Source organism: Drosophila albomicans, chromosome 3 (genome assembly GCF_009650485.2).
Source record: "Drosophila albomicans strain 15112-1751.03 chromosome 3, ASM965048v2, whole genome shotgun sequence".
Taxonomy (NCBI): domain Eukaryota; kingdom Metazoa; phylum Arthropoda; class Insecta; order Diptera; family Drosophilidae; genus Drosophila; species Drosophila albomicans.
The window spans coordinates 6,153,916-6,178,299 of record NC_047629.2 but is presented as its reverse complement, the minus strand read 5'-3'; the positions used below and the strand labels follow the sequence as shown (position 1 = coordinate 6,178,299).

At 42.2% G+C, this 24,384-nt stretch overlaps 1 protein-coding gene across 4 annotated transcripts in view; it reads right to left on the bottom strand.

Annotated features, from left to right (window-relative positions):
- Positions 1–1,319: 1,319 nt before the first annotated feature.
- The window catches only part of LOC117566422 (nephrin), a 72,737-nt gene continuing 49,672 nt past the window's right edge, over positions 1,320–24,384 (bottom strand). For all 4 annotated transcript variants that reach the window (XM_034245952.2, XM_034245950.2, XM_052006097.1 and 1 more), the window contains 4 exons: positions 14,774–14,925; positions 13,576–13,687; positions 8,248–8,426; positions 1,320–2,154 (listed from right to left, as the gene is read on the bottom strand). In XM_034245952.2, the coding sequence (XP_034101843.1) occupies positions 1,492–2,154; positions 8,248–8,426; positions 13,576–13,687; positions 14,774–14,925 (1,106 nt within the window). In that variant the 3' untranslated portion in view covers positions 1,320–1,491. The remainder of the gene's footprint in view (positions 2,155–8,247; positions 8,427–13,575; positions 13,688–14,773; positions 14,926–24,384) is intronic.

Here is a 24,384-nt window from a genome sequence, read left to right as displayed (position 1 = left end):
TTTTCTATCTTTGTCCTTGGCTCAAGATGACACCCGAGTCAAGCAGAGAGAAGAGAAGAAGGAGAAGCGGGTGATGCGCTGCTGCGTGTGTTTTAAATTGCTCGGCATTGATGGTACTACATAATAGAATTGTCATGATGTGCTCCAGCGCGGCCAGCAACAGAAGTTAATGGCGTACCCAAGATGAGCATGTCACGCTCGCTGAGCTGCAACGACGCAGCAGTGGCAGCAGCATCAGAAGTTGAAGTAGAATCATCAGCAGTAGCGAGAAGCAAATGTGCGGCAAGCACTTAAGAACGGCTCCAAAACGAGTCCTTGCCACATAGATCGCAATCCAAATGCGGAATTGTCCCCTTTTGAATATATAGTATATACATATAGTACATGTATATATGTATATATGTATCTATAGTAGCTGCAGATAATGTGAGAGCACAAAGAAAGGGGGCGTGACAGTTGTTGTTGTTGTTGTCGGGGGGGTCGAGCAACAAATGCGCTCGACAAACAAATTCGTTTGCTTCTATCGGAGGATGCCTCTCAATATATGAAAGCACTAACTTCCAGGCGCAGAGTCAGAGTTGGATGGAAGATTCGAGGTGGAGGTGGAGGTGGAGCTGGAGGTGACGGGACAAACTAATCGCTCGCTGTAACTTGCTTCTGCTGCTGCTGTCAACTGCTCAAGTTGTATTATTTTATTTTTATTTTTATAATTTTGCCTTTTGTTGGCGCTGCCACGCCTCCGTGCGCCCAGCACAATCACGTGCCCAGCGACTTGAGGCCTGAGCACGCCCTAGGGAGCTGTCAAACGGCTGTGCGCTGTTTTCGTTCGTTCCACTGAACTAATTTCAAAATTTTTGACCAGCTTCCGCTCGTTCCCTTTCGCAGCTGTGGACTGACTGACTGCTCAAAGTTGTTGTTATGGCCGTTGTTATTGCTGCCAACGAAGCTAATTAGCAAGAGGCAAAAAGTAGGAGCTGGAGCGTTGGTCAGTCGTGCTCCTTCCTCTCCAGGCTATGGCCAAGCAATGAGATCGTTGCGTTCTTTATCTAAATAAACAGTCCAATGTTCTGTGGCTTGGCTGCGGAGGAAGTGTGTGTTCCGTTTTAAAAATTTACATAAACTAATTCCGTAGCTGATTTGAATAAGGTAATGGACAGTTGTCCTGCTGTTGCTGCTGTTGTTGCTGTTGCTCCTGTACACGTCGAGGACCGAGGAGACACATGCTGAAGAAGAGAAAGCTCCTAAACTCTAGCTACGGGTCAAGTCGAGTCAAGTCAAGAGTACGTTACGAGATATACGAGTACGAGTACGAGTACGAGTACGAGTACGAGTACGAGTACGAGTACGAGTATGTTTGTATGTATGTATGCTGTTTGCAAGTAGTTACCATGTTGGATTAGCATTCAGTTAGGCGATGAATGTTGCCCCCTGCCCTACTCTCCCTCTCTTTTAGTACCGGGGTTGCTGCTCTGCCCCAGTCTCAGCCTACAGCTATACGAGATGGCCATCAGCATCTGTGTAGGCCACTGGGAGACCGCCGGGTCCGCCGCCACTCGAGTTGAAGCTGCTGAGCGACGCTGGGTCGTAGGTGGCACTGGTTGTCATCAGCAAATTGTTGCCCAGTCCAGCCGCACTCGTCGCTGGCAGATTCAAGATCTGCAGGCTGCCAACGGGTGCCGACACCGGCACGCCCACCAGGCTGGCATTAAGCAGCTGTTGCTGTTGTTGTAGCTGTTGCTGCTGGTGCTGTTGTTGCTGCTGCTGTTGCTTATTGCGATTGGGATCCTTGAGGATGCCGTGGGGTTGACGTGGCAGCGTCGCAGTGCCGAGTGGCAGTGCTGTCGTCATGCTGCCATTGAGCGTTGTACTCGTGGTCAGCGTGGTTGCACTCAGATTCACCGGATGCAGATCGTGCAGTATTTGCATCGGACTGCCGCCGGCTGTCGTGTGATGTGTTACATCGGGAGGCGGCACTCCCACAACGCCCCGCAAGATGCCACGCCTCAAGGTACCAGAGCCGCCGTTGCCAACGAGTGTCGCGCCTCCGTTGCTCGACAGCATCGCCGCCGCCTGAGAGGTAACCGTAATGGGCATGGGCTGCAGATGTGCCATCGCCAGGGGCGGTCCACTGAAGTCCAATGCTGCCGGGTATTCCTGTAAAGAGAAAGTGCAGCACACAGTGTTAAAAGAGTGAGCATTGAGATTGATGCAATTAGTTGCGAGCTTAGAGTATTTTGCTCTCGCAGTTCACTAGTTTCAGCTGCTGCTCGATTCCACGGCTTAGCAGCTGCATAAAAAACTTTTCTCATTTAACTATTCTCATAGAAATGCAATTCTGTGTCGACTTGGCTGAGAATTAAATGACCTAGTCCAAGGGGCAAGCTAAGCGAATCGCTACTTTAAATCTTGCAAGTATAACGACTAATATTTTCTTAATATTCAACAATCTCTGTGTTAATATTTCAAAAGAAGTTGCTTCAACGCGTTGATGCCTTAACACCTGACAGTCCATAATTGAAAGACCCCATAATTGTTGGAGTTTATTAAATGTACATATATTTGCTGAACTCAATTGAGCGTGCTCGACTGCGAGCTCGTAAAATATAACAAATTAAAATACCGAAAAATATTACCGAAGGCTATTTATGGTATATGAATATACCATTACATTCAAATTATACCAATATTTTTTCACAATTACATAATTGTTCTTAAAATAAGTATTCCCAAATTTCTTTTTGTATGTATAATTTTGTTATTCTTAAATTTAGTAAAAATTTAACTTTGGTGTTATGTTAAACTATTTTGAAAGTATTGTTATTTTTAGTTTTGCAGCTGTAGTATATATGTTATAATTCTGTTTTTGATTGTATCTGTTAGCTGTATTTTGGATTTGACTATTAACAACAATACGATCATAGAGACAGAGTGTCACATATATAGTTTTATACAGCAAATACATTTAAAGTGCTTTAATACATTTTTAAAGAAATAATTCCCAACAATTAGCATTTGGGTAATTAGCTTGCTAGTTGTTTATGGAATGCAGATAATTTTATTTCACAATTTCAAGTTCTTTACAGTCGATTAAATTGACTATAGTCTAGGCTGCAGTCCTCTTCACATACTTGTTGTTTGATGCAACCTTCGTTAGCATAACTTAATTTGCATTATTCAAATATGTATATGCAAACATTGTATTGTAGTATTTGCAATTCACAAAATTCTTTCTTTATCGACTTGCCAAGGACAAGCGAAGACATGGAAATTTCACCCAAAAGACAAACACAACATGCTATACTTAGTATAATATATTGTTGAGTTTTGTTCAGAGTCTCAAGGACACCAAGAGAGTGAACTAATTAACCGAGCAAAGTCAGCTCGAAATGTTTCGACGAGAATGGAAATGGATTTTTTGAAATTTTTCCTATTGCTGTTGCTGTTGCGTTTGCTATGCTTGAAATATTTATATGTGAGGTACGAAGCTGCATGAAAAGTTACGGACAAGTTGAGAATTGCGAAATACGAATTGTGAGTTGTTAAAAATCTGCAACAATTTTGATAGTAGTTGTTGTTGTTGTTGCTTGTTTGTTGCACTTTTTCCTTTAGCTGGGAAATATTATCTTCTACTTCAATTGACATGACACTTTGTGTCAGTTTGAAAATTGTTTCGCATGCAGGCGTCCAGTTCGCGTAAAAGTATTTCCAGTATTTTCAGTAGTTAGAGCAAAAGTTTAACGCCCACCCCCGACACACACACCCATACACACACACACCCACACACTCATACATAACATGGGGTTGCAACTTGCAAGTTTTTTGGGATGGCATGGAAAAAAACTTCAAGTTGATGGCAGAGTTTGGTGCTTGCCTAATTGGAATATTGGAGACAAACTCAGCGCCAGCGTTGTTCGCTGCATTGATTTTACTCTATCATTTTTTATTTATTGCAAAATTTAATATTTCAAAAGTAATTGGTGCAGCACGTTGCTTGGGCAACCCAAACTAGTGAAAGGAAACTTAACCCAGTCAAGAGAACACATTAGCGCTCCAGAGTTGTAGGGGGTGTTTTTCACCCCTCTCCCCTCCCCCACACACTTGCCTAGCACTGATTAACAAGGAAGACACTGGAGGCCTGGGCTTGGTAGTTTAGGATAAAAGGACTTAAGTATACCAAGGCGGACATTTTGTATCAGTTTACAAAGTTAAATTGTCTTTAACGAAAACTTCGAGTTGAGTTTGCCACGACAGCGCAAGGCATGTCCTGGCACGGAAGGCGAAGGGCGAGGAAGGGAGGTGTGTATGTTGGGACAACAATTTGTTGCACTCGAGAGCCGAAAAGCGAATCGACAGCGCTGTGTATACTATGTATGTGTGTGTGTGTGTGTGATTAAAGGGGTTCCTTGCTTCTTTTAGACTACTCAAAAAACTTTGAGCCTGCGACTGCCACTTAAAGGTCCTTGTTATTGTGTGCGTGTGAAAGAGAAAGAGAGAGTGACTGAGAAGAGGGAAAGGGGGAGGGGACTCGCGTGAGTTGCCGCTAATTCAGCGCTGTCCACGTTGAGAGATGCGCTGGGAATGAGGCGATGCTCATTATTGTCGTTATTGTTAAAGTTGTAATGCGGCAAGGAGTTCATTTTGCGTAAATAGAATATCAAATGTATGGCTACCCCAAGGACTATGTGCCACTGCCACTGCCACTTTTACAGCCGTCAAACTTTCGACATTAAATCCGTCGAAGGCGGCGCCAAAGCGCCTCTGCCTCTGCCTCGGCCTCAGCTTCGGCCTCTTCTTTCCCCTTCTGCTCACTCTCTTGCTTCGTGTCCTTTGTAGACTTGGCCTGCTAGAAAATTAAATTATGGACACTGGGACTGAGTGTGAGTTGTGTTGCGAGTATTCGGTTATTTATTTAATCGACATCAGCTGCGTTGGCCCTTGAATTTTAAGCACTGCAGCACTGTGGCGTACAGTGCGTATGCGCAATGTGATGGCCCTCTGCTGTTGCTGCTTGCTGTCCTCTGACTTTCGAACTGCGTTGTCTTTGACACGCCAGCCAGTCAGCCAGCGAGACACACGACTTGTCGAGATATTCCACCAGTGAGTGAGTGAGTGTGTGTGTGAGTGAGTGAGAGACAATGCTCGAAGTATCCAAAAGCCCAAAGCTCGAGCGAAGCCCGCACAAAACTAATTGAATTTCAAACTGTGCAAAACTCGCTAACAAAGTGAGCCAGAGTTAAGTTAGATGACGCCACTCTCTGCACATGCACGTAGCCGAGGCGGAGCTGGTAGAAAGCTGGTTAGATGCCATCAACCATGCCCGGTCGACCAGGACGTGAATGCTCTGCATACTCCACTTCCAACAACATATCTAAATGGGCCAGCACGAACTCCACAGCAGCAGCAGCAGCAGCAGCCAGCATTTAACTTATCAACTGCAATTGTAGAGAGAAGGTTAGGGGGAGTGGGAGTCGGAGTGGGAGTGGGTGGGAGGTTAGTGGTTCTCCTCGGGGCAGACACAAAGTTCGCTTCTTTTTTTGTATTTTGTATGCCTTGTTGTTGGGGAACGCAATTGGCAATAAAATACAAATTGCCGCTTAAATAGTTAAATGTTGGGCCACAACTTGTTATGCCCTATAAGCGACAAGTGCACTGAGAGCGAGGCGGTGAACGGGGGTGACAGCATTCCATTCAGCACTCGACACTCTCTACTCAATTACGTATGCGCCGTGTGAGCCAGCAAAAGATAGAAAGAGTGGCGAGACGAGGCGAGGCGAGGAAGTTACCGCACACTTTTTTAGGTTTGCCTCTTGCTGGGGACTTTTCGTATTGTTTCGTTCCGTTTTGCAGATCGGCTAAAACGGATGTGAAATGAATCTTTTTGTTTCTGTCAAACATTTCGATTGAAATTTAATTTGATTTACTGTTATAAATTGTTTTTATTCATTCGGTTTTGGCTTTTGGGGCCAACGCCAGCGTCTAGCGACCAATGACCAACGAACAGACATCTGTGCAACAAAAAGTAATTTAGGTTTGGGCAAATGTTACAGCCAAAAACCGCAGCTGATACACAACTCTAGAAGCTGTCTCTCTCTCTCTCTCTCTCTCTCTCTCTCTCTCTCTCTCTCTCTCTCTCTGGCAGTCTCATTCTCTGCGCATTTTTCTTGCTCTGATTTGTTGCCGCGTGCTGAGTGCTCTCTATATATTTTGTAATTTTTCTAATGATGTTTATCAAATAATTCAATTTGGCCCCACAAAACATTTCTTATGTGTACGAGAAAAGCGAGCCTTGTCCGCAAGACCAACAAAAAGGAGCAGAGGGACACACACACACACACATGCGGCACACACACGCACATACTTGTACAATGGCATTGTTGGGCAACTAAACCGAAATTGAATTTTTCTCCCTCGTTGACTAAAAACCGCAAACAAAAGGTTTGTGCCCCATGTGGAATGACTACTAACATGTGCAATGGCGCAGCTCTGAGCAGCAGTCAAAGAGAGCGAGAGAGAGAGAATATGTAGTCAAGTAGCTGTCCTCAAATAGATAGAGCCACTGATAGGACCAACAGCAGCAACGACAACAACAACAACAACGAGAACTCTGCAGGATTGTCAGTGTCACTCTCCATCGTGATGACAGAGAGTAAACAAACGCGGGCTAAGCGATGGAATTGAGTAAGTGGCTAAATCGCATAAAGCCCATAAAAATGGTCAGCAGCTAGCATAAATATTATTACATTAGTCCGCCATTAGGAGTCCAGGGCTGTCCTTTAGGGATCTGTTTGGCGACTATCTGCTAACTGCATTTCATTCGCATCTAATTTATACAATTATTGGACTGGCAGCACCATAAAATGCCAGCTGACAGGCTTAGGAGGCGACAAGAAGAGGGGGCTGTGTGAGGAGGAAGGCGGAAGGTGGGAGAGAAGGGTGTCAACCGCATTGAGTGTCGTCTTAACTTGTCACATTTGCACCCCTTTAACAGGCAGTCAGTCGCAGAGCTCGAAGTGATAAAAAAAAGACGAATACATAATGGTCACACACCATCACACACACACACTCACACACCTAATACGTGGAACGAGGGTAATAAATTTCGAAAATTGATTTTCTCATGTTTATTGTGAATTTGTGGAATTTATATTGGGTTTGCAATGCGACAGGACACGACTCGATACGACACGACAGAAAAGTAAAGACGATGCTGATGCAGATGGTGATGCTGTGGTCAGGTCACACATTTAGCTGATGGCATGCCACAAAAATCTGCACAAAAGCAACAAGAAACGAGCGAGGGGAATAATCGCTGCCGCATACATACTCGTATTTTTGAAATCTGCAATCTCGGTGACACGCCCATGCGAATAGGATCGAGCGATAAGCAGGACAAGCAGCGGAGAGGAGCCACTCTTTATGAGTGATATGGCGCAAAAGTTTGTGCGCATGGTGAGCGAAGGAAGGTAGGTAGAGAGGACGAGCTGTTGGTATAAATGTGAGCTACGATATGGCTGTTGTCATCATAAACGTCGCGCATACGCTGCGTATGTGTAATATTAAATTGTTGTCTTGAGAAAATAATGTTTACTCTCGCCAAGCACAAACACTGGAGCACTGGCACACTGGCAGAGGGGAGAAAAGGAGCGTAAATAACAACAAGGACAACAAAGAAGCAGCAGCAACTTGCATCACGAATCCTTCCCCATTCCCATGCCATCCGTTTACTGCTCGCTGCTGCAGCTTAATGCTTTCGAGTTTGTCATTTGTCTTTACAGCGTTGCATGCGGCACACGGATTATAAAAGTCGAAGCCAGTTAACTGACTGGCAGATGCCACATACCACATGCTGCAGCAGCTGATGTCCTCCTGCCTGCCCGATCGACTATATACAAACTTGGTGTATATATGTATATGTACATCCATCGTATGCATGTGCATGTGCAGCCCATTGTCTCGGCTCATTGCGCTTTAAATGCGATGCAAATGGAGGAGGATTTGCCCAAGGAAGAAGAAGAAGATGCTGCTGCTCTCTGTGTCTATGTCTGCGTCTGTGCTTGGCATCTAACTAATTGCGCGAACTAATCCTTGGCCGTGACTATCCCTAAGCGAGGACAGCAGGCAGCTGGCAGCTGGCAGCTGATTAGTGTGATGGAGGATCAAAGTATGGGAGGCCAATTAACATGGCTGCCGCCAGCTGCAGCAGCAGCTAATCTAAGCGAATCATAAAGAATCTCACAGGCAACTTACCAAAGGCGGATACGACAAATATCTGTCACTGTTCATGTTGTAGTAGGAACCATCCGGCGGCGGTGCTGGCGATGGGGACGGAATGTAAACGCCTTTGCTGATGAGCATCTGATCGTCGCGCGTCATTGCCGCGGCGTGGCCATTGTTGTGCCTCGGATGTGGCAGCGTGCAAGCGTTCACTGCAACAAAATAAGAAAGATGGAGCAAGTTGATGACTTTATTACCTTGTGATATTATTTTATCTACTAAATATATAGAGTGTGTGCGGTAGTTTGTCAGCAGGTCAGTGCACTGACTCTGCATTTGTGCCCCATTTGTTATTATTATTTTCGCATTTCTGCATGGATTTATGACAATTTTAATGCCTGACCAGACTTCCGTTGGCAACCCATTCGCATTTGAGCTCAATTGATTTTTTGCACCCGAACAAAAAAATGCAGAAGCATTGCAGGAGGGCAAGAAAGAAAGCAGCATGCGGGTGTGATAGACAGTTGAATACTCTTTAAAAATGTATTAAAAGAAAGGAATATTCACTGAGTTAAGTTATTATTAATAACCTTTTAAAATGATTATGATTTTACTGAATTTATGTACTTCGTAATGTGAAATTTTCACGCATAATAATACCCTTCAAAGAGAGAGTGAAGGCAACCGCAGACGTTGTGCCACACACAACTGCAAATGACACATTTATTGTCGCATTTGCAAAGAGAAAAAAAAAAATGTGAAATCCAAGATGCATGCAGCTCGACAGGAGGCAGAGCAGTTAAAGGACTCCTACGTGTGTGTGTATGTGTGTGTGCGTGCATCGTGCTCGATGCTCCATTCGATGCTCCATTCTGTTGGCGCCCACGTAGATGCAACATTTTGCTGCTTTCTGGTTCATTTCATGTGCAAACGTTTGGAATCAAATAAAACGATAGGCCATTAATTGCAACTCTTGCAACGAGAGTGGTCGATTGGTCGTCGTCGGATAGCAGCAAACAGCGTCAACGAGTGTGTTGTGTGCTGCACGTGCTGAGGTTGCATCTCCATCCAGGGATAGGCACAACAAGCTACAGAGTTGTCCGTGTATATTTAAATGCCGCCTACTCGATGATGAAACAAATTGCTTGGCATTTGCTCATGCCTCGCTTTGTGGCAGACAGTAGCAACACTAGCAACAGTAGCAATGGTGGCATTTGTGGCAGCCGCGGCAAGGATACAGCTAACGCTTTAACCGCTCAACTTAAACTCATTCGCAAAGGCGTGAAAGCCGCAAACGTAACAAATTTGTAATTTTCTAAAATAGACTTAGACACCCACATTTCCACACACACATGCACGCGCTTAGCATATGCTGGTGTATGCGTGTGTACGTGTGACAGCGTGCGCTGAAAAGTAGGCAACAATAATGTTGTTAAGCAAAGTTGAGTTGCAGAAGCTGCTGCGACTTTGCTGTGACAACGCCTAGCTTAAAATGTGACTGAGGCTGAGGCTGCGGCTGTGGCTGCCAAATCGAAGGCGCAGTCAACAGCGTGTGACAGACGTTCTCATGTTCCTTCTCACGTGTGTTGCCGTTGCCCCATGTTCATTTTGTGGCTTGTTTACTTTGCATATGCCACTAAGAATATGCGTATTGTGTATGCGTATGTTGTACAACAATGTGTATTACGAAAAATACGAAAAAAGCGAACGGGAAGCGAGCGTTGGGGAGTTTCGCATGAATTATTGATTTTTCGATCAGCTAGCAACAGTGTTGAAAAGCGCTCTGCTCTACTCTGCTCCCAAAAAAGAGCCGAACTCAACTGAAATTGTAATCATTGTGCATATACTATACTCGTATTCTATTCAGTTGAGGTACGAGTCTGTTTGTAATTGCCACTGCTTGCACTCTCGATACTCTTGCTGCTTCTGCTGCTGCTGCTGCTGCTGCTGCTCGTGGTCACCCCAAGTCCCCCATTCATTTCATATTTATAGCAATTGGGATAACAAATGTGTTGGCCCACATAAAAAATGTTGTTGCAGCTAATAGAAATGAAACCGAAGCTGAAACTTTAACTTGCTCGTAATTGGCTACTTATCACTTAGGCAACCAACTTAACCAAACTCTATGTTTAGACATTCTGCTTGTGTATGTTAATTAATAGATTTTGGTTTGAGGTGTGATTCTATTTCCAGAAAATTGCCTGCTTTTAATTCGAGCCAAGGAATGCGATGCGAGCTTTAAATAATTTAAATATCGAAACGATATGTATGTGAGAAAAACAAACCTACTTTTAATTACGCAAAATGTATGTGAGCTTTAAATATAAATATATATAACTAAATACAAGTGTGTTTTGTAAATCAATTGGCACTGCTTTTGGGAGGTTATTATGACTATTGGCTGCTTTTCAGTGCTCTAGTAAATTATTCGAAAATTATCTTTATATAATTGATGTCTTAAGGTATAACTTGTCTTTAACAAAAATGCAAGTTTTCTTATACAGAAAATTAGCTGCTTGTAATTATGAAATGAATGATATGTGTGTAAGAAAAATCAACCTGCTTTTAATTAGGAAAAATGTATTTGAGCTTTAAATATAACTAAGAAAATGTAAAGTTTTGTTTTCTTACTATTGTAATAAATCAATTGACACAGCTTTTGAGATGTGATAGCCATTTTTGACAGCTCTTAATTTTAGTAAATTTTGATCTAAAATATCTTTTATTTAAGGAAAAAGAATTTGCATAATTTTTATGCTGACTGACTTGTTTTTGATAAAATTGTCAGTTTTCAAATATAAGACAACAAATGAAATGTCTGTAATGTCAACTTTGAACAATTTAAGTATATAAATATTTAATTAAGCAAAAGGAAATTGAAATTTAAATACAAGTAAGAAAGTCTTTTTTAGAAGTAATTGTCAGAGGTTTTTATTGCTTTCTTCTCTTCTTACATTTGCATTTGCTTTTGGGAGTTTAATACATTTCATGACTAATTTTAATTTAAGAAAAATTATTAACTGAAATGCACTAGCAAACTATTCAGAAAGTATCTGTATATTGTTTAGCTAGGTGCCAATTCTCTTTTGGAAAATTGCCAATTTCCAAATGAATGAAGATTATAAATGGAAATATTTAAAAAATTGTTATTTTAAGCAGACGAATTGAAGCTTTAAATGATGAAATAAAAAAGCCAGAGAGTCAGCGAAGAAGGCATCGATTGGAGTTAATTTTGAGCTGCGGCTTCTGTGGCTCAATGCCGTCAGTTGACTGTGGTTGTTTACCAAACAGAAACTGGCCAAGGTTGATGCTCGTTCAGTGTTCGACTTTTCATATAATTTTCTTTGAGTTGTCGCATATTTGCACACACTGTAGTTTATTTGGTTGAGTGTGTATGTGCGTGTGTGTGTGTGTGTGTGTGTGTGTGTGTGTGTGTGTGTGTGTGTGTGTGTGTGTGTGTGTGTGTGTGGGTGCTCATTAAGACAGCCGCATTTTTGAATAGTGTCTCATTAAAAATGCGCTTTGCGTGTTTGCATCTGACTGGACGACGAAGACTGAATGACTGACATGGCAGGGAATGGAATGAAATGGAATCATCTATTATTTGATCGCAGCCGACGCAGCAGCAGCAGCAGCAGGTGGCGACAACTGACAAAAAGAATCGCATACGCGTGTGTGTGCGCACGTGTGTGTGTGTGTGTACACATATAGTACATATGTCTATGTGTTGGTTGAGGGGTGTCTGCTCTTCGTCATGGGGGAATTATAGCCTTGGGCGCCTGTTTGAGATTCGGCTTCCGGCAAGCATTTTAATTTTGATGCGACGAGGGATTTTTGTTTCACATCTTTTTTGCCCGCTCGTTCGTTCTTGTTCTTATTCCTATTCCTCGCTATCCCCGCTTTGCCCCCGCCTGTTATTTGGGTTTTCTCCATTTTTTTTCCTTCTCGTTGTGTTGTTGATTTTGTCGTGTTTTTCGTGTTATTTTTTGTTGTTGCTGTTGTTGTTGTGTGCTTTCTTTCTTGCCACCACAAGCCGCATACATAATTATGCGCACTGGAGACGTCTCTGTTTATCTGTGGCAAGTTGTCGTTGCTATCAAATGTGCCTTGGCTGCTGCCGAACGCTGTTGCTGTTGTTGTAGCTATTACTTTTGAAGTATGCTCCTCCACTTGCCAAATACGTTGACATAAGGTAATTGTATTTTATTTTCAGCGCAGAGACACGACACGACAATTCAAGACGAGACGAGACGAGTCGAGTCGAGTTGAGTCGAGACAAGCCCAAGGAACAGATAAGATGAGAGCACAGACTGTCGTCGTCGTCGTCGTCGTCGTCAGTCGAGGAGACAAGACCAAAAGTTTTGCAGCTAATGTATTTTTATTATTTTTACGCTTTGCATTTTAAATGCAGTTGTTGCCGCATCCATCGGCAATGCTTTCAGCAATGTCTCAATGTTATTGTAATACTGCCATTGTTATTTCATTTCTTTCATCTCTTCTTTTTTTTTTGTTTTTGCTTTTCATTTGTCCTAGTTGAGCCAACTTGCTATGCCAAAAAAAAAAGAAGAATCTCTAGTATTTTTCTAATTTTTTTTTTGCTCTGTTCTATAATAATAATAATTTAATTTCTTTGCTAGTCGAGTCTCATACGGTTTTTGGTTTGTTTTGCTGATAAATGTGTGTCCTTAAATTTGAGTTAAGTTGCGCTCTTAAATTAGCGCAGCCTGCACGTGATTTGGTTTCAAGTGTTGCAGATTGCATGTCTAGGAAGAGCAGAGACAGAGAGAGAGAGAAAGAAAACAGACAGCGAGTTGAAAGTGGATGCACACACATGGCTCAATTGAAAATCAAGACTAGCAAAAACTTTGCTCCTCAATTACAATTAAGATGGAGATGTTGCACTCAAATTGAATTTTTAGCCATCGCGTAGCTGCTCGTCCTTTTCTACTCTGCTCGCTGCTTTCTTTTCTGATGCGCATTTTACCGATTTCCGTTTTTACATCGCTTTTATTTTTAGCTTTGATTGCAATCATGGCATAAAATCAGGCAACAACTGCAGCGCTCCTGCTATTACTGAATGGCCAACTGACGTGCTGACAGCGCGTGCAACTCTCTCGCTCAACTCAACTCTCAACTCTCAACTGTGAACTCTGAACTGTGAACTTGCTAGTTTGTTTTGGCCAAAAGTTAATTATCTAAAATGCTTTTTTCATGTGCGACCCCTTTTTTTTATACATCTATCTGTGTGTGTGTGTGTGTTCGCTTTTGTCTCCGGACATTCATTATGCTGCACACAGCAAAGAGGGAGACAGACAAACTGACAGCAATATCTGTAGAACGAGATCTTACGAGTTGACTTACCCATATTATTTGGATATAATGCTGGCAGGGTGCCGTCCTTTTGGTATCTGGGCGGTGGCATGTCAGCGCTCTCCACCAGATACGTCGATGCAGCCTTCTTTCGCGCCTCGTCCTGCAGAAAAGGAAGAGAGAGAGAGAGAGAGAGAGTGAGTTTGAGACAGAGTGAAAAAGCAATCAGAGAACAATCACAGTATGCAACCCAAGACTGTCAACCATATCGGTTCGCACCTCAAGTGTTTGAGTAATTACTCCCTACTTAAGCAATTGTTTTAGCGACAGGCGAGGAAAGAGAGAGAGAGAGCGAGGGGGAACGGGGTGTGTTGAAAGTTATTGACGCATAATTGACAGTCGCGATGACAGCGACGACACCAAGTGCACCTTTTGTCCTTGCTTCGCGCTTACATTACGTATACGCAACTTGCTGATTTATCATACGCCCCGTAGGCAGAGAGAGAGAGAGAGAGAGAACGAGTGTGCACAATATACAGTTAACAACATTCGATGGCAGAGCAGAGTTCCTGAGGTCGCACTGCCGCAGCAAGATTACGCTGGTAATAAATGATTTTAATAATTTGAAACGATTTGTTTGCCACTTCGTTGACGCTCCGACTCGAGACTGTGTTTGGCTTTGGTTTTTGGGTTTTTGGTTTTCGTGTTCGCTTTGCCTTTTACTTGCCTTGACTCGGTTTAAGCCGCGCGCTCATCATTATCATCAGCAGGGCGTAATTAATCACAACGTCTTAGCATGCTGCTGCTTCCGGCTGGCTGACAGTTCCGGCTGCCTTCGAGAACGGCGACCTCGATGTCAACAGTTTCCCCCCTTTCTCAGTCCGTTCCCATTCCCATTCCCGTTCCCCGATTCAACGTTTCTGTTCCCGCTTACATTCCCGGTTCCGGCGCTGAGTTGTAATTTCAAGCGCCTGGCAATAACTTAAGACAGCCCATACACTTTTTTTCATTTCTCTTCTTTTTGTGCGCCTCGTTTTTCGTTTTTGCCTAAATATTTGTTACAGCATCAGAGTCGACATTTGTGCCCATTGTACTCATTCGTGCTCACAAATTGCATATTCATGCACAACAACAAGCGTCAAGCGGGGTAGGAAAGAGAATAGTTTTGGGTATAAAAAAATGGAGCTGAAAACCGACTACGCTAGCGTGTGTGTGTGTGCGAGTGTCTGTGTGTGTGTGGTATACTCACAATGTATTCCGGTTGACTGCCCTCATTGGAGTAGGACTCGCTCTTCTCCGACACGCTGGACAGTGTCTCGCCGGTAACGGTGTCATTGTACGAACTGGGCGCGTACATTTCGATGGTCGCCGTTTTGCCTGGTTGATTTGTAGTTTCCGCCACTGGATGCGACAATGGATAGGAGCAGTTCCCAGTTACAGTCGCAGTCACAGTCACAGTCATAGCCACATAGCCACAGCATTCGGGCCGGGTCAGAACATACAGCAAAACGCAAAAAAAGCAGTAGGTAGAAAGTATGCGGCGCAAATATTGAAAAGGTGTAATTGGCAGTGACATGCCGAAAATTGATTGGGCGGCGGCGCAGTGCGCCAGTCATTTGGAACACCGCACGGGCGGAGCGGAGCGGATCGGAGAGGGTGGGTAAGATGATTGTCGACGTCGTCGTTGTCGTCGTCGTTATTGTTGTTGTTGCCGAAGGGCGTAGGCATGGTTGTGGTGGGCGTGAACGTTTCAGGCAATGCAAATCAAATGCAAATAGCAAAGATTGTCAAAGTGCCGAGCAAGCAAATGTTGACCAGCATTGTGGAGCATGGTAAACGGATAGATGGGGGAGGCAGAGGCAGAGGCAGAGACGGAGGCAGAGTCAGAGGTGGGCGCCATTGTGTTAAATTATTCACATTTGGCGCAATACCATCGACGACCATCGTCGTCGTCCATTTTTATTCCGACGCATTTTTGTTGACCGTGGTCAAGGGGAAAAATCAATGCACGATGTGCAGTTCGACGATGCGAAAGGCAATGAGTTGCCAGCCAGGTGGCAGAGCAAGGGCAGAGCAAAAAGAGATTGAAGGGAGTGAACCGAGTGGGTGGGAGAGTGTGGAGGGTAGAGGAAGGAGGTCAGAGTAAAAATGCAATTAAATTTGTATATAAAATGCCATTAAATGATTCATGGCACATTTTCACAAATGGCAACGACAAAATGACCGCGCCACATGGTTAACACGTGTTTTCCGCAAAGTCAATGTGGTATGCGTGTGTGTGTGTGTGTGTGTGTACGTGAGTGTGCGTAAGTGTGTATGTGATGTGTTGCGTTGCGTTGGTTCGTTGAGTGCATTTGATTTTGTTGGTTGTTGTAGCCATATTCGCATGAATGAATGAAGCATTCCGTTGAGTGTTGCGTTCAGTTATTCAGTATCCATGTTGAAGCCGAGAGCGGTGAGCGTTGAGCGGGGAGGGGAGAAAAGAGAGGAAGAGAATAATGTATTAGATTTGTTTGGCAAACGTTTTTCCAATTAACCTGAAATGTAGATGCATTGTTATTGTTACCGTTATTGCCATTATTGCTGCTGTTCTTTATGTGCACAATAAAGATTAATCGAAGCGACTTTCAATTTTAATTTCAATATCCGCAATCTATTGGAAATACTGAATTTGTGCTGTAAACGCGGAATACAGTCATTAAAGGGATTTTAAAATTATTACTATACATAGAAAAAGATGCATTTTACTAACATTAATATTTAAAGTAATCAAATAGATATAAAATAATAAAGTTGGCAATTTTTGCCATTAAATCATATTTAACCCATAATAGCAAATTTCATTATTTTTTTATATGAAACCTATTAAAAATTCTAGTTAAATGGCAACAGATGAGTTTTCGTCGATTTAAAATATATTTATTTACAAAATAAACGAGGACACATTTTCATATTAAATAATATTGAAAACTAGTTTATAAAAAGTGCAGTCTTTAATATAAACTAATTGCATTTATTTTAAAAATTTAAAATAAAAGACACTTTCCAGATTAATAATAGAGAAAACTAATAAGCATTGCAAAAACAACGCAAATGTAATTTACACATTAAATGATGCTGTAAAAAATTATCGACATCATCGTATTTGAAAACTATTCGAACCTTTTAAAGGCTCGAAGTCAATAAATTGAACTGAATTTAATTGTAGATCGTCAATTGCAAAAGCGCTCTACAGCCATGTGCTGTTGACACCATCACGTATTTATTGCGGGGCCGACGTAAATAAAACATGTTATCGGAGTCCGCCTTCTCATCGACGAGGTGGGCAACAAACACAGCCCAGCAAGCAGCCCAACCAGCCAAACATACAAGCAAATGCATTCACAGTTTAGTGAATTAAAAATATTTTTTGGCATTTGTCACATGCTTTATTTACGATGACTGTGGAGTCAGCAGCACAAATAGTTCCATTGCCATTGCCATGGCAAACGAGTGCAACATAAAAAAAATGCTTAAATGCATTAAATAATGGGCAGGTCTGTAATCAATTAAGCGAAATAAAAATAGCAGAGGGAAAAGCTATTAAACGACAATGAAGATTCATAAGCCATGTTGAACCCCTATATTAAATGGACTTGTTTAAAATTAAATCGATTTTTTTAACACTCGATTCAAATTTTATAGCAATAACCACCAAATATGAACAAGTTGCAGGATTAAAGCTTTTCTCACGTAAGTTTACTGTTAAAGAGACCCGCGAGTCTGTGAAAAATGCTCGATAAAAAGCAATTCACAGAAATAAATTAAGCTGTAACTGCCAAAGTTTGGAAATAAAACAAGAAAATAAGTAAGACAGCAATGCTCGAATTTGAGATACTCGCTACTCGACGTGAAGAATACAAAACACTTTAGTGTGAAGTAGGATTAAAGAAGGATTGACCTGATTTCTATACCCGCTACCCAAAGAGTGAGAGGGTCATTTAACTTTGTGTCAACCGAAAATAAATGTAAGAACACCTCGATTTTAGAGACTGTAAATAATATAACTATAATTTTCATTTTGATAGCACTTAATATTATTGTACTCAGATCGAGTTTAATTGTGATTTTTGCCATACCCACACTACAGTTCTTACTACTATCGATTCGAGTTCAGATATAATTGAAAACACTGTCTCTTCCGGCTTTTTGCAATCTGGTATATTTTGAATGCAGTAGTATGTCATTATACCATATGAGCCTTTCAGTATATTTTACTTTTATGATAAACCCGCTTTCGATTTTTTTATTTTATTGAAAATATGTAGGTTTCTTATATGTTATCAATAATAGCTTATTGTATCAGACTAATAACTTTTGCCTGGGCTCAACAGAAATATTATACCCATCCACCTTCTAAGGGAAGCGGGCACAAAAAGCAGAGATGAAAGCGCAACACTCAAATGTAGCAGGTAGCTTGACTTGACGATGCATGGACAGTCGGAATTAATGACCAGCGAGCGGGCTTATCACTGTCAAAGCCCGTTTCACCCGACAACAACACCGTTGTAGTTGTTGTTGTAGTTCTCGTGCTGTTATCGTTGTCGCAATGGAGTTTTTGACAGCGTCGCATATACGACAAATAAGCTGGTAGCATAGTTGGTAGTGGCGTTAAAGCTGATGCTGCCACACTGGCATGCCACATGCCACAACAAGCGAGAAAGGGATACTGACTGAGAGAGCTTTTGTTGTTATTTTCTCTCTCTCTCTCTCACTCTCTTTGCCACCGCCGTCGCTGCACTTTATGCCTGACAGAGATTACAAATTTTGCACTTATGCTACGCCAAGGCCAAAAGATATACAGAACTGTAGTGCGGAAGCGGGAAAAACGGGATTTCTTTCGCTTTTTACCCAGCTGCCAATATATGTATATGACATGGCTTAGACAGCTTTTGCGGTCGTCAGGACAGTTAATGACGTCGCCGTTGACGGTTGCGTCTGCTTTGAAGGCTTTTCTCTTAATCTGCTGCCGTCCTGCCATGACTCTCGGCCGCGTGGCTGATGCCGGTGGCTTGATGGTCTTGGTTGCTGACGAGCATGCAGCTTCTACGGTAAAAAAAAATATGCTGCCATTTATGCTCAGATTTTGTTGTTGTCAAAAATCACAGCTGTTTTTGGACATTGCTCTAACCGAAAATATAATATTATATTTTTAGCAGCAAATGTGAATGCGAAGATTGCCAAATCATCTGCTTGTCAGTTTGCTTTGCCAATTACGCACAAGTATGCTTGGGGTTTAGCTTAATCGGATTGCGTATTTCCTGGAATCGGAATTGAGGCTCCAAAGACATTTTGTGATCATGATTCAGAATTTCTTCAGATAAAATTTAAAGTCCAAAGTAGAGTCTCATATGTAATACTACAAAATACTTATATACTCTCAATAAAATATTTATCCTACTCAGCTCATATAACTATTTTAAGTATTTAAACTTTTTTGTTCTAATTAGTATCATTCCGTACACAAAAATATTTAATGTGGTATTAAATTTGTGTATTGAAATTTTATCGTTATCTCATTTGTAATTGTAATTAAAATGCCTTTCGATATTAATGCCGTTGACTAGAAGATATGACTGCTATAGACCACGAGCTAAGCATAGACATATGAGATGCCAATGGGCTGACTGCTCCCAGCATTAAAGTTGGAAAGTTTGGGGCAACGGCATTGGCGCCCAACTGTTTGACAGCTTTTGTGCTTATCTCAACAGATTCGATGGCACCCGCCCAGCTCCGACTGGCCAGCTTGAAGTTCCCAGTTCCCAGTTCCAGGCCTCTGGCCATCATCGTTGTCGTAGTCGTTGTCGTAGTTGTAGTCGCAGTCGCAGTTGCTGTGCACAGTAGTCAATTGTTTAAAGAGTGTCAAAGTCAAGTGCTTTCGTAGAAGCAGTCCGTTTGTTTTGGAGTAACCGTAACGGTCGCTTATCGCTTATGGCCACGTTGGCACAAAACTTTTGCCTTGGCCAACTCGTTAAAGTGTCGCACTTTCAGCCTGCTTCTTTCTCTCTCTCTCTCGCTCTTGCTTTCTATCTCTCTTTCTGTCTCTCGCTTTAGGAGCATCCTCATTTCTATCGTTATTCTTTGTCATTCCAATTTTTTTTTTCGGTCGGTTCGTTCTATTATATTATTTATTATTGACAGTTGCCAGTTTTTGAGTTGAACAAACTGCCGAGATTATTCGAGTGCGCATTAGCTGGAAGAAGATGATGTAGCTCCTCATCTCTATTCAAGTGCGCATTAGCTTAAATAAATGTAGAGACCCCACATCCATCTCTCGGGTTGAGCTAACTAACTTCTAGAATACAATACGGTGTGTTTTTAAAAAATTTCCATTCAGCCAAAGTGAAAATGCCGTTTTTGGCCGTTTTCTTTTATGCACACTTCATATCTATGGGGCCAAGCGAAAGGGCAATAAACATTAGAAATGGCTTACGACAGGATGGCCAACTCGCTTGAGAATGATATATGTGTGTGTATATCTTGCGAGTATGTGAGCACTTCGTGTCATTGACCGTGGCATCAGCAGCAAGAGCAGCAGTAGCAGCAGCAGCAGCGGAATAGTCGGAGAGAGAAACCGCCAAACCGACCAGATGCCAACCGCAGACTTTTGGCATAGTTTATCGGACAACGGGCAACTTGCAATGGCCAAACTGACAGTGGGACAGTGGATAGTGGACAGTGACAGTGGGCAACTGTCAGCAAATGTGTGGACTGGGCAACGGCAAAACAGCGAAAGCTTCTTAGCCATGTCCGTGTCCGTGTCCGTTGCGCTTCCTTTTTGACGCCGAAGTTGATGCTGAGGAAGAAGCAGCAAAAGCTAAGGCTGAAGATGAGGCTAAGGATGAGGCTGAGGCGGGTGATTTTCTTTTCCGTCATGCGCCATTTTGACACAAAAGCGCAAATGCACATTAAAAATGCATATCCAAGGGGCAACAACAACAATAACAACAGCGACACAAAATAGGAAAATAGCAAACAAACAACAACACAAACAGCTGCAAGCAGCCCACAAGTCAAATTTCGCCAGCGAAAGCATTGAAATATGCACAGATATCTTCGGGCTGAGGCAAAGCAAGGCAAGGCAAGGACTATGCAGCCTTGCTTTCGCCACCGCCCGTGTCTCCAACTTTCCCCATGTTTCCCGCTTGCCAACCGCTGTCATGCTGGCCAACGCACCAGTTTCCCTGACAACTCCTTTATGGCCAAAAAATGCTTTTGGGCATTGTCAGTTATCGGCTTATGGCAGCAGTGGCAGCTGTGGGAGGCAGGAGACGGGAGGTGGGCGGTGGGCGGTGAGCGGCAGGTTGAGAGAGCGGTAGCCGAACATTGTCATAAAAATGTTGTTGTTGCTGGTAGGGAAGACAGATTTCCAGCTGCAGGCTCAACTCGACTCGACTCGCTTAACAGTTGTTGTAACAAGCGGCTGTTAAGACTGAAATATGCATTTCTTTTGTGTTTTGCCAGCTGAGAGGCAGCCTCTTCCCCTCCCCTTCTCCAGCAGCCATTTCCAAGCGCGTCATTTGTTCAAACATAACTGCGCTCTATGCATACTGGAAATGAGGGAAATTGCCAGTGCCCATTCTCGAGGAAAGCTTTACCCCCATCTAGCATAATAAAGCCAGCTGAATTTCTAAGAAAAATATCTTATTTATGTCCTGCGGCTGTAGTTCATGCTCCGTCAGCGAGTGCCTCGCGTTCATAATGTCAAAAATCTTGGCCTACATTTCACACACAAACCGAATTGGCGAGGCGACTCAAACTGAAACTGAGACAGAAAGACCGAAACTGAAACTGAGACGGAGGCTGAGATTTTGGGGGGAGTGGAGTCTATGGAGAAGGCAAACAAAAGCAACGAAACTTCAGTGGCCCGATTAAAGGATGCTTCCCTGTTCTAAAAGTAGTGCTTCTCTCTGCAGATGAAATACAAAAAAGTTCTCTATGATTTATGGCACTAATTTCTAAATGTAATCAAATTTAGCAAGAACTTGACTACTTAATTTTAATTTTATAATATTTATTTTAAGACTTTATTGTCTGATATATTGTTTTGAAATCTAATTCAGTGGCTTTGTTGTATTATTTATAAGGCAACTTTTCAATTATCGCTTTGCTTTGCTTGTAATTGCTTTGCCAAAAATTAAGTGAATTTCGACATTTACAAGAGAATTTTGGTTTTTCATAATTAAAATTTCTTAAATAGTTTACATAAAAGCTGAGTCTGGTTAACTTACAAATATGGTATGTTGCACATCGAATTTCAAATTGCTTGTTACTAATGTAATAAACGAAACTAATGATTTGAAACTTGCTTTAAACTATTTAAAGAGAATATTTGCAATTTGATAAGTAGTATGTATCTGCTCATATGAGCATATAAAAATATTTAAAGCCATCGTTTTGGTTTACTTTAAATATATTGAAATTCTTTTAATACTATAACTTGTTCACAAATATCAAAAGTTTTCAAAATTGTTTCGAATTACTTGAATTCAGTCTCAACTATAAATAAAAAATGTAATTTATGAGCTAATATCTTCACATTGAAATCAGGATATCCTATACCATAGTAATTCAGTTAATTCAATATGTAATCAAAGGACAATTGCTTAAAATTGTAGAAATGCTAATGAAAATATTAACAAATTTTCAGAGTAAATTTATGTCTGTCATTTACAGTTTAAAGGTAAAACTGGTAGAATACAGAATTTTTTAGGAATTACTTTAATATTTTAATTTCCTAATATGTACGCTTTTAATGCTTTTTGCTAAAGTGCTTCAAGTCTTTAGTTAAATCATATACAGCGGTATCTTCACTAATCTAATGTAAACTTTTTCATTATACTTTAACTACAACAATATCATAATCAGTTGAGCATTCACTCATTCATTCATGTCTGTATAAATGCCGTAAAAAGTTTTGCGACAAATATATTGTGGATGCTTGTTAGGGAAACAAGGACACATCAGAAGGCATCAGAAGTTGGGCAGGCGGGCAAAAAGTCAGAGAAGTTAACCAACTCATAAGTCAAATGTTTGCCGAAAGTACGACTACTCGTATATAGTATATGAGCATACATTACAACTGCAAATAGCGAGTACACACACCGTGCACACAGTGAGAAGGACACTGAGTGGAAGGGGGAGGGGGAGGAGGAGGAGCAGAGGAAAAGGACAACTCGCAATTGGAATGCTGCCCCTTTGTCTGCCTTGTGTACGGGCAAACAAACTGCAAATACGCAGGCTGCACACAAGGAGGCGGAGGAGGATGAGGGGGACAACGAGTGCGGAGGAGAAGTATACCCCGGAGGAGCACAACGCATTGCTCCATGCATCCACGTACATAAGAGAATGCATAATTTTCGGTGTGTTGCACTGGGATTGGCATTGGGATTGCTACGAGGTCTGATTGAGATGGTGCTCCTGTTCTATTCCTTCTTCCTTTCCTTCTTCTGGTTCTAGTTCTGCTTCTGCTTCTGCTTTTGCTTCTGCTCTGCGTGTCAAACCACTAAATTTGGCTCAATGAGAAATAATTTGGTTAGCACGCTCAGCCAAACGTTTGGCTCATCTCTGGCCAAGAATTTTTGTCTTCTGGCATTTGAAACGTTCAAATTGCTTTCGTCTTGTGCTAACACTTTCAGCACGTTTCAGCTTGGTTTTTGGCTCTGAGACCTGACTTGCCATCGAAATGTCTTCAATTTCATTCAAGCAGCTGAAGTCATATTTATATTATTTTCTCTCGCCTTGGATTGGGCTGAAATATAATTCCATATTAATAAACAATCTTCAGATTCAGCTGCAAATTGAGCGGCAGGAGCCAAAACTCTAACATTTGCCGGACACGTGCTCTCTGCTCTGTGCTCTCTACAGTCAATGGTCTTATGGTCTCTAGTCTGTATTCTACAGCAGCAGAGCAATCTGATTTCCGAAAGATTGTGCGTTCAGCTAAGAAAACGATGCACATTTGTCTTCGCCAACGGGTCAAATGGGGCAAGTGGGCTCTGGCAAAGGGGTGAGAGGGGGTCAAGGGGAGAGACAACCGGACGGAGTGTCTGCCAACGTCGTCGTTGTTCAATAAACAGTTGCAGTTGGCATGGCCCCGGGTCGTCCATGGCTTGCTTGGCTCGTTGCTGTCCGCTGCCAGGATGCATCATTATTTTCTGTCATCATTATATTCTTGTTGACTGCTCCGAGCGGGTTTTTCTCTTACTTTTTTTTTGTTGTGCTTTGCTTTTTTTTTCTTTTTGTTTGTGTGCTGTTTCCTTGCCACGCTCTGACTCCGGCTCAGTCTTAGACTGGCTTTGGTTTAGGTTTTCTCGCGGAAATTACAAGAATCGCATATCCAGAGTGAAGAACTGGTCTCTTCTCTATCCTCTACCTATACCTACTATATATCTCTGCGTGTATATTTCATCTCTGAGTATATGCAGGAAATTGTTTAGTGAGCGTCATAAACTGAACAGCAGCCGCGTTGAGGTCATTGAGGAAAGGACTAGAGAGGCGAGAGATGGACGACTTAGAGGGCAAGGGGCAAGGGGTAAGGAGGCATCGGAAGTAGCACAACGCGTTCTGCTTCCTGTGGTGTCACGGAAGTGGTATCAGAGCTACGAAGTGGCTGCTTCTTGACTTTGCTCTCTGAGAGGGAGATAATAAGAAGCTTTCATCTTTGTGCTCGAGTTTCTCCCGACAATTGCGAGTTCGAAAAGTATGCACAAAAAGTAGCAAGTCACAAATTATGGCATAACAATAAATGAAAAAGAAATAAATAAGCACATACAATATAATGAAACTGAAAATGAAAATAAAAACAAAATAATCATAAAT